General features: G+C 37.4%; 1 protein-coding gene across 2 annotated transcripts in view; it reads left to right on the top strand.

Annotated features, from left to right (window-relative positions):
* Nucleotides 1-13,514, top strand: part of ETFA (electron transfer flavoprotein subunit alpha) — an 86,932-nt gene that overhangs the window by 61,738 nt on the left and 11,680 nt on the right. For both annotated transcript variants that reach the window (XM_036067662.2, XM_078079034.1), the window contains exon 10: nucleotides 10,447-10,512. In XM_036067662.2, coding sequence (XP_035923555.1) covers nucleotides 10,447-10,512 — 66 coding nt within the window. The remainder of the gene's footprint in view (nucleotides 1-10,446; nucleotides 10,513-13,514) is intronic.

Here is a 13,514-nt window from a genome sequence, read left to right as displayed (position 1 = left end):
GAGTCCCACATCTGGCTCCCCCTGCTCTGCGGGGAGCCTGCTTCTCCAAACTCTGCCTCTTCCTGCCATTTCCCCTGCTTGTGGTCTCTCTCTCTGTCAAATAAATAAATAAAATCTTAAAAAAAAAAAGACAAAACCAGAATTTTTCATCACCCCAAACTGAAACCCTATACCCATTAAGCAGTAACTCTCCATTCCCTCCCACCCCAGTCCCTGCTAATTTCTTATCTACTCTGTCTCTGTGGTTTTGCTTCTGCTAGATAATTCATAAAAGTGGAATCATAACAGTGTTTGTCCTTTTGTGAGTGTCTTATTTTAGTTATGTTTTCAGATTTCATTTATGTTGTAGCATGCATTAGAACTTCATTCCTTTTTATGACTGAAAAATATTCCATTAATATTCCATGAATATTCCATGTTTATCTATTTATCTGCAGGTGGATACTTGGGGGTTGTTTTGTTTTCACCTTTTGGCTATTGTGAATAATGCTGCCATGAACATTCACATACAAGTATATGTTTGAGTCTGTTTTCAGTTCTTTTGGGTTTATATCTAAGAGTAGGATGGCTGGGTCATATGGTAATTCTGTGTTTAGGTTTTTGAGGAATGGCCGAACTGCTTTCCTCTGGTTACTTTGTAGCTCTCATGAGGTCCTTGGCATAGAAGTTATCTTAAGAATTTTAGAGTAAAGATCAAGAAATGCTATGCAGAAGCAATGGCCTAACTCTTCTTAGTAATTTTAGGAAAGAGACAGCTTGGTGAGGGAAAAGAATACTGCTTGGAAGTCAGGTCCTAGTGCCATCTCTATTTTGTGGGGCCTCAAATTTTTCATTGATAAAATAAAGCAATTACATAGATAATCTCAGAGGTGCCTTACTACAAAATTCTACGTAGGTATATAGAATTCTAACTGATTTCGATCAATTAAAAAACCTTGCTGACAAAAAATTTGATAATCAAACTTTTTATTTGACCTGCTAAAATGCGAAGCTTTGTAAATAGACTGATTCTATATCTAAGTGTTTTGATGGTATATTCCCAAATATTTCAATGTAAATTAATCATCTGAATAATTTTAGCAAAGTATATAATAATAAACTTGGCTTTCTATTATTCCAAGTATGCTTGAGGAATATTTTCCCACAGTGAAAAATCTGTGAATTAGCATAGAAGTGAATTAGGCAAATGCTGCACATTTAATTGCAAAATAGCTAAATATTAAAAAATTTATTTTATTTTAAATATTTTATTTATTTGAGAGAACACGAGAGCAAGAGAGATTGAGAGAATGAGTGGGGGGGAGGGGCAGAGGGAGAAGCAGACTCCCTGCAGAGCAGGGAGCCCGATGTGGGACTTGATCCCAGGACCCTGGGATCATGACCTGAGCTGAAGGCAGGCGCTTAACCGACTGAGCCACCCAGGTGCCCCTAAAATTGATGGTACTTTTTTATATATAAATTTAAGTTAGCTGTTCATCTAATCTCATCTTGTGTTAGTGATTTTTCTCTAAGATAAATATATCTATTGCAGTTTTATAGACTAGTGGCTTCAGTTAAAAGCATATTACTTTTATGTACTGTCATAATATTGAGTTATTTGTGGTATAGTAGAAAAAGTACTGAATTTATTTTTTTTAAAGCGTTTTTTTTTTTTGAGATTTTATTTATTTATTTGACAGCGAGAGATACAGCGAGAGAGGGAACACATGCAGAGGGAGTAGGAGAGGGAGAAGCAGGCCTCCCCCTGAGCGGGGAGCCCGATGCGGGGCTCGATCCCAGGACCCTGAGATCATGACCTGAGCCGAAGGCAGATGCTTAACGACTGAGCCGCCCAGGCACCCCAAAAGTACTGGATTTAAAATCAAAGGGATTGAGTTAAGAAGCCAGCCTTTTACTAGGTACACTATACATAACCTTGGACAACATACAGCCTGCCTGAACCTGTGCTTGTTCTTCTATAAAATGGGAGTAATTCCTATCCTATAGAGTTACTGTCATAGTTATGTGAGATAATGTCTGTAAAGTACAGCGTGGTTACCAGAATATCATAGACAATTCATGTAACTGTGATGATTAGTATGCCATCTTGACTCCTGATAAAAACCTGAGCTAGTTCTAGTATAGAAGCGTTATCTAATGGCTGGGACATATGTTCAGCTTTAAATCAAGAGTATGGGTAAAGTCCTCCATTCATGTAAAACTTAGTTTAGCCATAATCCTGCCTGAGAACTTCATAACACAGGCATAGAGCTGTTGGAGAAAAGAGCCACAGATAGTTGTGCTTTGTGTTTTGGGGCCTCCTCCAAAAAGAGAAGATACTTAACACAATTTGGCAAACAGAGGAAATAGTTTGGCCTTTTAAATGAGCAACAGGATGAAATATAGCAATACTAATGCACAGGAGACTTGCAGTAATTAGAAAATATAGTTTGGTTAATCTACTTCTCAGAGATGTTCATTATTTGCTATGATAAATTACATTTAACTCCTAACCTGGCATTTGTCCTATGTATGTGTGTTGTGTTTTAGCTGTAACAGTTGCTGCTTAAGGTAATGCCTCTGTAGTCTTCTAAATGAGAAGGTTGAGAAAGCATTTGCCATTTTGTGAAACTGTTGTCCTATCTGAAGCCGTCGTAAGGTTATTGTTTTTGAGCACATAATATTGGATCTCTGAGCTCTGGAATTACTTAGAGGATGTCTTTTAAAATTTTTGTCTTTGAAGAAATGTAGTTTTTTATGTTCCTTCCTCAACTCTATCTAGAAAGGAAGACTGTTGGTAGAAAAGAAATTTTAAACCTGATTTTTAAAGAGATGAAGCAATATTGGCTTGGCTTTTCTGCTCGGAAAGCTTCACATTTAACTACTCCACTCATATTCATATTTCATATAAACAAAAAAATGAATGTTTAAATCTTTCTACTTTGTTTAAGGTAAAGCAGATCTAAAGTTGCTGCAGGCAGAATACTGTCCAATTCCAGAAAAACAGTGAATGTATGAGTTTACATCACAAACTCATGTAATTTCAACTTCATATATATATTTGTGTATATATATATACACAGATTTTGTTTTGTTTTGAGAGAGAGAGAGCATGCAAGTCGGGTGGAAGGGTAGAGGGAGAGGGAGAGAGAATCTTAAGCGTGGAGCCCAACATGGGGCTTGATCTCAAGACCCAGAGATCATGATCTGAGCCGAAGCCAGAGTCACCAGGCGCCCCATATATATATATGTTTTATATGACCAATATGATATGTCTTGGTACCTGAATCTGTGGTATGTATCTCTATATAAGATTGTGTTAGAATCTTGTAAAGAAATTTACCCCAACTTTCTAAGGCAGCCAGCACTATCTAGAAAGTTGGGCAGAATTTCCAACTTTATTGCTAGTACTATATACAATAAAGAAACTACTAAGTATCGATGAAAAGAAATTTTCCCAATACATTATCCCAGAAAAATTGTATCAGATTAATAACAACTTCCTTGAGGTGGTGGTTGCCACTTTAAAGTGGAATGTAGATAATAGTTGGGTGTCTTATGCCTTCTAGTTTAAAGATTTAGTGATTTAGTAATAATAATAGCATAAACAATAACATCTAACCTATTTTGAACACTTCACATGCATTGAGTTATTTAATGATCACAACAGTCCTATTAGCTACAGTTTATCTCCATTTTACACATGAGATTGAGATTTTGAGAGGTTAAATAACTTGCCTCAGAACATAGAGGGTATGTGGAACAGTCAGGATCTGAACCCATCTCTCTCTGATCTTATTTATTTAGTTATAATAGTGATTGAATAAATGTAGTGGTTTTGTATACTTGATTATTTTCAACTTTTTTTTTAAGATTTTTATTTATTTGAGAGAGAGCGAGCATGAGCAGAGGGGAGGGGCAGAGGGAGAGGGACAAGCAGACTCCCCACTGAGCAGGGAGCCCTATGCAGGGCTCGATGTGGGGCTCAATCCCAGGACCCCGGGATCATGACCTGAACCAAAGTCAGATGCTTAACCGAGTGAGCCACCTAGGTGCCCCTCGTTTTCAACTTTCTTGAATTGAGATCTTAGTTCACTAATTTTCTATAATCCTTGTTTCCTAATATAAAAATTTTAAAGGTATAAATTTTTTTTGTATTACTTTAGCTGCATCCTACAATTCTGATAAGCTTTGCCCTTTTTTGGTGTTTCATTCCAAGTATTTTTAAATTTCTATTTAAAAAAATTTTTTTTACTCAGATTATTTAGATACTTTTTTTTTGGAAAAGTGTGTTTTTAAGGATAGATTTTTCAGGTCCTTCTAGAGTTTTAAGAAAAATTATAACTTACAAGAGGATAAAATTTGATAGTTTCTTTTCAGAGTATAAATTTACTGTATTAAGCCATTGGTTTTCATCTGCCTCTGGCTTTCCTGTAATGGTCCACACTACCTAAAATTTGATGGACTTTTGTCATCTATTTGTGACTGTCTTGGCTGCCCTCTTGTTTCATCCTGCTGCTTCTCATGCTGGTCTTCAGCTTTGTTACACTGCTGACTTTCCTTTTCGGTTCTCTCTCAGAGTTTAAAACAACCTATAAATGATCTTGTTCTGAGCCAATACAAGCAAAGCAGACACATGAGACTAATATCATTTTATCTTTAGATCTACTGTCAGACCATGTGCCATAGTAACCTTGTAGAGTTTACAAGAAACCTGTTCTTTAGCTTATTCTAAAATTATCTTGGATCTGTGCTGTCCAGTATGATAACCACTAAGCTACATGTGGCTATTGGGCACTTGAGATGTAATTAGTCTGAATTGAGATGGCATTATTAAAATTAGCTTTATTTGTTTGTTTGTTTGTTTTACTTTATTTAGTGTGGCTATTAAGCTTCATTAAGCTTAGTCAGTTAAGCTCCTGGGTGGCTCAGTCAGTTAAGCTTCTGCCTTTGGCTCTGGTCCTGATGTTCTGGGATCGAGCCCCGTATTGGGTTCCCTGCTTAGTGGGGAATCTGCTTCTCCCTCTGCCTCTGCTCTCCACTCGTGCGCTCTCTCTCTGGCACTCTCTTTCTCTCAAATGGATAAAATCTTTAAAAAAATTTTTAAAATTAAATATGTGGCTCACGTTATAAATCTTTTTTGGATTTAACAACAGCGTTAGACAAAAATCACAATGTGCAAGTAAGAGACCGCTTTCTCCTTAGCTTCTGCACTAAAATCCTCTGGAGAGGAGGACTCAGATAATACCTCTAGGAATTCCAGGTTTCCTGCACAAGGTTTGGGTTCAGCAGGAGTGACGTTCATTCTTTGTGAAGAAAGTAACCAAAACTCAAATCACCTATCAGAGAATACTCTGGCCATGTTGATTCCACAGGCTGGTTAAATTTCTGTAAAAGTATTTAAGATTTCATTCCAGTCATCTTTCTGTTTATCAGACATGCAGGTTTGTCATTTAGTTAGGACAATAAAACCTGCTTTTAAAAGCTTGTTTTGAAAAAATTAAATAAAAGCTTGTTTCGTCTGAAGGACTAAGGGAGCCAGAGCAGATGGGATAAGCTGCAAAAGTGGGTTCCTGTTTGGCAGAGAGTAGAAATGACTACAGAGGAATGTCATCCCCTGTTCTGCTTCCTGCTTCCTGCTTCCAGAGACCTTTCCACTTTTCAGTGGCAGGTACTGAAAGCATTTGCATAAGAGAGCAGAGCTCTGTCATACTTGGATTTTTCCCCCTAGACTGGATTATAGACTTTTTTATTTTTTATTTTTAATATAATTTTATTTTGGTAAGTGACTTGTGTCTAATTATAAAAAAGTAATTCCAAGATTATATCTCCAATAAATCTTTTCCCTCCTAGGATAATCTAAAATATCCACTTTTCTCTAACACTTTCCCTTTCTTTTTTTAATAGTAATTTCAATTTTTTAAATTATTATTATGTTATGTTAATCACCATACATTACATCATTAGTTTTTGATGTAGTGTTCCATGACTCATTGTTTGCGTATAACACCCAGTGCTCCATGCAGTACGTGCCCTCTTTAATACCCATCACCAGGCTAACCCATCCCCCCACCCTCCTCCCCTCTAGAACCCTCAGTTTGTTTCTCAGAGTCCATAGTCTCTCATGGTTTGTCTCCCCCTCCAATTTCTCCCCCTTCATTCTTCCCTTCCTGCTATCTTCTTCTTTTTTTTTTTTTTTTAACATATAATGTATTATTTGTTTCAGAGGTACAGGTCTGTGATTCAACAGTCAGGATTATAGACTTTTATTATTTTACCTTAACCTATGTTGTTAGACTGTGAGCTTCTTGAGGACATGGGACAAAGAATCACAGTTGTCTTTATATAGTACCTATAAGGTATAACAGCAGTATCAACAACAGTACAGTCATAGTTAACTAGTGTCTCTCAACTTTTTCCTGTTATGGCATACTTAGAAAATTACTGTGTTTGTACCACAGAGGATTCTGGGTGCCCTGTACATACAACTTTTTTGTATGATTTAGGAGAAAAGTACCTCTTTCTCAAGTTACTTTACTGCCATCTGTTGGAAAATTATTGTAATAAAAATGAGTTCTGTAATGACTATGATGTAAGTGACACCTCCCTCCAGAGCTGTTCAGTTAGTAGCTCAGCTGTATGTGGCAGCCTTGAGACCACCCCAGGAGCCTAGTTGGCCAGCCAGTGGGCTGAGAGAATCAATATTTGAGCAAAACTCAAGGCACATGAGTGTCTTGGGAAACTGGATACTATGCTAAGGACTGAAGCCTCATTGTACCCTTTGAAGTAAGGATTCTTATAATCCCAGTTTTTCAGATGAGCAGGCAGAGGCATAGAGAGGTTAAATAGCTGGCCCACGGTCCCGTGTCTATCAGGTGGCTGAGCTGGAATTTAAACATAGGCAATGAGATTCTAGAGCCTAGGTTCTTAACCACAGTAATATATTCCTCTTGCAAACTGGATGCAGCAGTTTCCAAGCCCTGTTCCTATTTTCATCTCAGCCCACTGTAAGGTGTTTTAGAGCCCTGCCCCTGAGTTCTTTGGATGAGTCTGCAGCTGTCAGTCTTTTCAGGTTTTGACAAAAGAAGAGGAATTTGTGCTTTCTTCTGCTGGTCCTTGTTTCTGTTGAAGTAAGTGCTGTCCCTTCTTTATATTTCAGAATAACCTCTGGTCCTCTTACTGCCCTGGTGGCTTTACTTCTTCCCACCAGTCCCCATTCTTCATTTGCAGAATGACAGCCAAAACTCCTGCCAACTCATGTAGGTTGATCTAATCTCACTTCTAGATTCCTTCCCTTTGTTAAGGCTCCTAGGATTTTATCTCCAGGACTACCCCTCCTTACTTCTGTGTCTGCTCCTTTCTTTAATCCTACCTCTTTTTGAACCTTTAATTGCTGCCCCCTCCAAAATCACATCTCATTTTCTATCCAAATTATCTTACTTTCTGATTTTAGAAGGTAAGTGCCTCAGGGCAGGGATTGCCTTGTTATGTTGTGAAGCAGTGTCTAAAGTGCTCCATAAATTAGCATCTGTAGAGAGTTTTATACATACTAATTATTATTATTGAAATACAGAAATGCTTTCTGAGCCATAAAGAAGCATCCTAAGATAATAGTCTAATTGCCTGTACATGTTTTTTAAAAAAGAAGAAAAAAGTCTCTCTTCCTGCCTGAGAGAGCTATCAGATCTCAGAACAGATCTCAGAACAGCAGCCCAAATCCCAGGACTCTTTCTGGTTATTGTTTCGATGCTTTTATATTTATTCAGAGAACCATGTTTGTAAGACAGTAAAATGAGGTCCTGTTGGTCATGTGAACCCATCTGGATCACTTACTCTGGCCAGAAAGGCAGGAATGGCCCTTTGGTTTGCTTTGGCCCAGTTTCTTTAATTTCCTTAGTGACATTTATGGTTAAAGTAATGGTATTCATTTCTCAGGGGTTTTAAAATACATTTCATTTATATTATATTTATGTAGATGTTTACTGCCAGAATGATCATTTTTTATTAGTATTTTATGATGCAAATGGAGCTTTTAAGACTTGTTGAATTTTAATGTAGACATGTATGTTAGAAGGGCTCATTTACAGAACTATTGATCTTTTCCAGTGCTTGCTTTGAGAATGTACTTGGAAGAGTGGTTAGTGAGACAGTTGTCTATCTGGATGTTTGTCTTTCTAAATAACTTGCTTTGAAAATCTTGTTGGCCTGGTTTTCCTGAATGTGATATTTAATAAGTATATTTTTTTGATTAACAATTTAATGATTGTCCTTTTATGAAAGAAATGCTAGTCAGAATAATGGAAATGATATTGAAATTATCAGTTGAAGTTACCTGTAAATCTTAAGTAAAAAATAGTGGTGCTTTTTCATAAAAAAGAAGCTGGTTTATCACTCATGGTAGTAGTGGCTATGCCTGATGAGAAGTATAACAGGGTCTTATTGCATTGTCCAAATGTAAATGGTCATAACAGACACATTGCATATGTTTAAGATAGAATCATGGAGCTTGGGATTTTTTTTTATCCTCACCCATACATTTTACTTCCTACAGCCTAAGACCATGTTTTTAGGCCAAATTGCACCTACTTACATTTAGGCTTTTCGTGATAACTATAGAGCAAGTTGAATTGGAAAACAAGCCCACCTCATTTTTAGATGATTGAACTCACTTTGGGGACTAGGTTGTCTCCTTTTCCAGGGTATATAGTGGTATCTTGCTGCTTTAGAAGTAGTTGGACACTTTATGCCTTTATTTTTTAAAAAGATTTTATTTATTTATTTGACAGAGAGCGCACAAGCACGGGGAGTGGCAGGCAGAGAGGGAGAAGCAGGCTCCCTGCTGAGCGGGGAGCCTGACGTAGGGCTCAATCTCAGGACCCTGGGATCATGACCTAAGCCGAAGGCAGATGCTTAACCAACTGAACCACCCGGGGTGCCCCCACTTTATGCCTTTAAAGATAAAGCCTGGGTATATACCATCCCCTGGCCTGGTCCTGTTGGAAAGAATTATAGGTTTTAAGCTGCATAAGAGCCGAGGGATCATCTGTTCTAGTGGTTCTTAGCTCTGGCTGCACATTAGAGTATCCTGGGGAGCTTTTTTAAGAAGCTCCAATTTTGGGGCTCTACCCCCTCTGATTACAGTTGAGAAACTGAGAGAGGGGGAAATTGACTTGCATACAGCCACACACACTGAGGTGTTATGAAAAATCATAGCATTATTTACTGACATTATCCTCAAATCTTGGTTGAAATGCTCTCACATTTTGGAGCGAGCAGTTGTTAAATTAAATCATAACGAGTGCAGAAAACAAGGTGGGACCACCTGACACTGTCATTGATTTTAAAGTCTCTGCCCTGTAATAAAACTGAGTGTGACAAAGCCACCTTCAGTGCCTCCCTTGTTATTCATACTGAGGAGAGACTGCTGTCCGTTGTGACAAAACCGTAGCATCAGTTTGGTTACGTGGTAGATGAACCCCTACCCAAGCAGGACTTGTTCATTTTATGTGTGGGGAAAAGCTTTTCAGTTAAAGCTTTAATTATATCTAGTAGACAGAATGAAGCAGCTAAGCTCTTTTAAATTAAGCACTTACTAGTTTTCCAAACATGGACACTTTAAATTTTTAGATAAAGGAGCAAAGAGCAGCAGTCAGTAGTCATGCTCTTTGTTATTACTGGGGGCAGAGGGTCAGAGGGGGGTGCAGATACTATCATCAATGTTTGTGTAGAAACTACAGTCTGGGAGTCCTTTTATAAACCTTGAAATACAGAGGTTTAGCCTAGTCCTTCAAGAAGTTTCTGTTAGGGAGATTGTGTGTGCATGTGCACATGTATGTGTGTCTGTGTTTAGAACCTCTTAAGGCTGATTTGTACTTTTGTTTTTTTCTAAATATGAAGTTTAATAAATATATCTTAATTATCATTTTAACAAATATCCTTTTATGAGGAGGCAACAAGTCAAAATATATTTTAATACGTGTGAGTATGTGTTTTATGTACATTGTGTATATATTGTGAATGGGTATATATGGATATATATTGATATTGATAAATATACGTGTGTGTGTGTGTGTGTGTGTGTGTGTATAGTGAATGGATATATACAGAGTGATGTGTTAAAATGTGGTATCTAAATGAGCAGTCTAGACAAAAAGTGCTACCTCACAGGAAATTGTGAGATTTAAGTGAAACAGTTGATGTAAAATGCTTAGCACATACTTACTGCTCATTGATTTTCATTATCCGCATATTTATTATTATATCACCACTAATGTAGGAATTCAGAGGAAAAAGACGACTATGGGTTAGATCAGGGAAGGAGGAAAACATAATTTAAGTAAAACATATTGCATCTATTTTATTTAAAATATCTTTAGCCTAAGACTTGAATTGCTAATAGCAATACTGTGGAAGATACAATATAATATATATAAGTACATATTAATGATATGGTCTCTTTTGTTTCAGGAGCTTTATATTGCTGTAGGAATATCTGGAGCCATCCAACATTTAGCTGGGATGAAAGACAGCAAGGTAACTACACAATAATAATCCTAAAAGAAAAATTTTCGTATTTTAAAATTTTGGGTTCACTCTGTTTCCATATAGTTACAGTGCATGTACGTTCAACCATTCAGATTAACGCTCTGTCTAGGAATAGAAAGAAATACAAGGTGCTGTTCACTGCTTGAAGCTGTACTGTTGGTAAGAGAGGCAGTGCTATGTCATGGAAAGAAGTGTGACCCTGAGTCCCATCTCTGCCCCTAGCTTACCACATGATGTGTCTTGTCTGCACCTCAGTTCTTTGCCTAATACAGCTGTTCATTGATGATGTCTAAGGTCCCTTTCAGCTCTGACCATCTATGGGTAGAAAATTTAGCTTGAAGAGAGCTTGATGAGGTTCTGACCATCTAACTAGTTTATGAGGTTTCTGATCCCTGATTCTTTTTCTGCTTCACCCTAGTCCCCTAAAAGTCCCACCCTCATATGGCAGCAAAGCTCCTCTTCTCAGGTTTGTTAGTAAGGTGGGACAGACACATTTAGGGTTGGAGCATCTTAATATCTCAGTTCTCAGTAATTGTTAACAATATAGTGTATAAAGGAAACATTGGATGCTAACTTGCTACTTTGGATTATATCGGGAAGCCCTGTGTAAGGATTCTCTGAGCATGTATTTCAGAATATGACACATGAATTCATGCATACCAATGCACAGTTTGAATTATGAACTTAGTCTTTCATGAAGACAGAGATGCTTCTGACACTCCAGATTTTATCCATTCAGATGGAAGTTTGATATAAAAGGTAATAAAACTTTTAACAGGTTTAACTTCTAACTTGAAAAAAGCATTCACTACCTCCTTGTAACCTCTAAATGAATTGGCCCAAAACCAGTCAGATTTCACAGTTGGATGGCAGGTTTCTTTTCTGAGCTATGAAAACAAGCAGTGCCAGTGGGGAAAATGTTACTGCTGCATTAAAGGAAAAAAAAAAAAAAAACACTCCAACACCAGCAACCTTAAAAAATATTTTTAGCTGGGTGTGTTCAGACATATCTAGAATTCTACTTCTCTAAAATAAAAGATTCTGCCTGCCAAGATGATCCTGCTAAAAATTGTCATGCCGTGGCAACAGGTCTGGATTGGGGGAGAGATGGACTAGCTAGTGTATGTTAAAGCAAAAAGGGAACAGTTGAAGTAAGGAGACCAGTGTTGGGAACCGTCTATAAGAATAAATTTGAGCCAAGATGTTGTCTGTTTATGCAGTCAACAAATATTTATTAAGCACTTACTTTGTACTAGATGCTGGAGATGCTTAAATGAAAAAAACATAGCTCTTGTCACCACCTCGTGTGGGAGACACAGCAATCTCTGGTTGTGATTTTGGTTAAGGTCTAAGAGTAATTGGCTTAAATCTGATACTCACACGGCATACAAGTTACAGTTTTAATTAACATCGTCATATAGTTTAAAGAATATGGGATTTGGTTGTTATATCAAACAAATCAATGTAATGAGAGTACTTTTTGAACTATATACACATTAATATCATTGAATACAGTCTGTGCTTTAAAAGCTGTATAAGGAGAGGAGCATGAATTTATAAGGACATATTAAGAGAGCTGTAGGATTGGGCGCCTGGGTGGCTCAGTTGGTTAAGCAACTGCCTTCGGCTCAGGTCATGATCCTGGAGTCCCTGGATCGAGTCTCGCATCGGGCTCCCTGCTCAGCAGGGAGTCTGCTTCTCCCTCTGACCCTCCTCCCTCTCATGCTCTCTGTCTCTCATTCTCTCTCTCTCAAATAAATAAATAAAATCTTTAAAAAAAAAAAAAAAGAGAGCTGTAGGATGCAAGCAAGATTTTATGATACTCATTTACAGTTGACAATTCAGGAATATTCTTTTAGTGATTTGAAAAACTTATAACCATCCCAAATCTTTCTTCTTAAATACTTTAGTGGTTCCTTGCCCACAGTTGTGTGCTCTTGCTTTAAAAATAACTTTTATATAGTGGGAATGAAAAAGCTTTCAGATGATTAAACTGTCAGATGTTTGACTAGGTGGCCTCCAGGAAAATCATTAACCATCATTAATTAAATAAATCTCTGCTAGTTCCTGTGAAGCAGGCTTACATATTCCCAGAAGAGAAACACCTCGATGCAAATCAAATGCCTATGATTCCAAATGTTTGTACTTGTGACTTTGGATTTGAGGCTCATACTGAAACCATCATTTCTTGTCTCTGACCACACATCTTTTAATATATATGGCATGTTGGACTGGAATAGTAGTTACCTGGACTACACTGTGCTTCAATTTCAGATATTCTGGAATATTTTCATCTTTCTGAGAGACCCTGGGGGAGTTACACATATGTCATGTAGCCTATATGTTAAGTCAGACTGTGTCAAAATTTTCTTAAATATGTTCCAGCTGTTTTCAGGTGATAGAGTCACAAGCAGGTAGAAACTTAATTTTACTTCTGGAGATATATATCATCATAATCTATTAAAATAACACCACATTAGAGTCAAATATTAGAGTCAAACTTTAATTTTACTTTAATTGAAGCATCTATGGAGGGGATGCCTGGGTGGCACAGTTAGTTAAGCATCCAGCTGTTGGTTTCGGCTCAGGTCGTGATCTCAGGGTTGTGGGATTGAGCCCCACCTCGGGCTCTGTGTTCAGCGCAGAGTCTGCTTGAGACTCTCTCCCTCTCCCGCTGCCCCTCCCCCCATATGTGCGTGCTCTCTTTCTCTCTCAAATTAATAAATCTTTTTTTTTTTTAAAGCATCATGGAGAATACCAAACTATTTGTAATATATAAATCTGTTACTAATAAGAGAATAATTGGTAAATGTAGCACCTTTTTAGGACTATTTCTTCTTAATTTGTTACAAATCTGTCATTATAGCCCTTCACATTAAAAAATTTTATAGGAGATAAGAGGATCTTTTGGTGGTTAGTATAGGAGACATAGTAATTTACTTGTTGAAAAGGGTGTCCTTTTCTCATTAAATGGTCTTGACACTTGTCAA

The sequence above is a fragment of the Halichoerus grypus genome, chromosome 8, assembly GCF_964656455.1.
Source record: "Halichoerus grypus chromosome 8, mHalGry1.hap1.1, whole genome shotgun sequence".
NCBI classification, from domain to species: domain Eukaryota; kingdom Metazoa; phylum Chordata; class Mammalia; order Carnivora; family Phocidae; genus Halichoerus; species Halichoerus grypus.
Note: the sequence above shows the minus strand (reverse complement) of the source record. Positions and strands in the feature narration are given on the sequence as shown.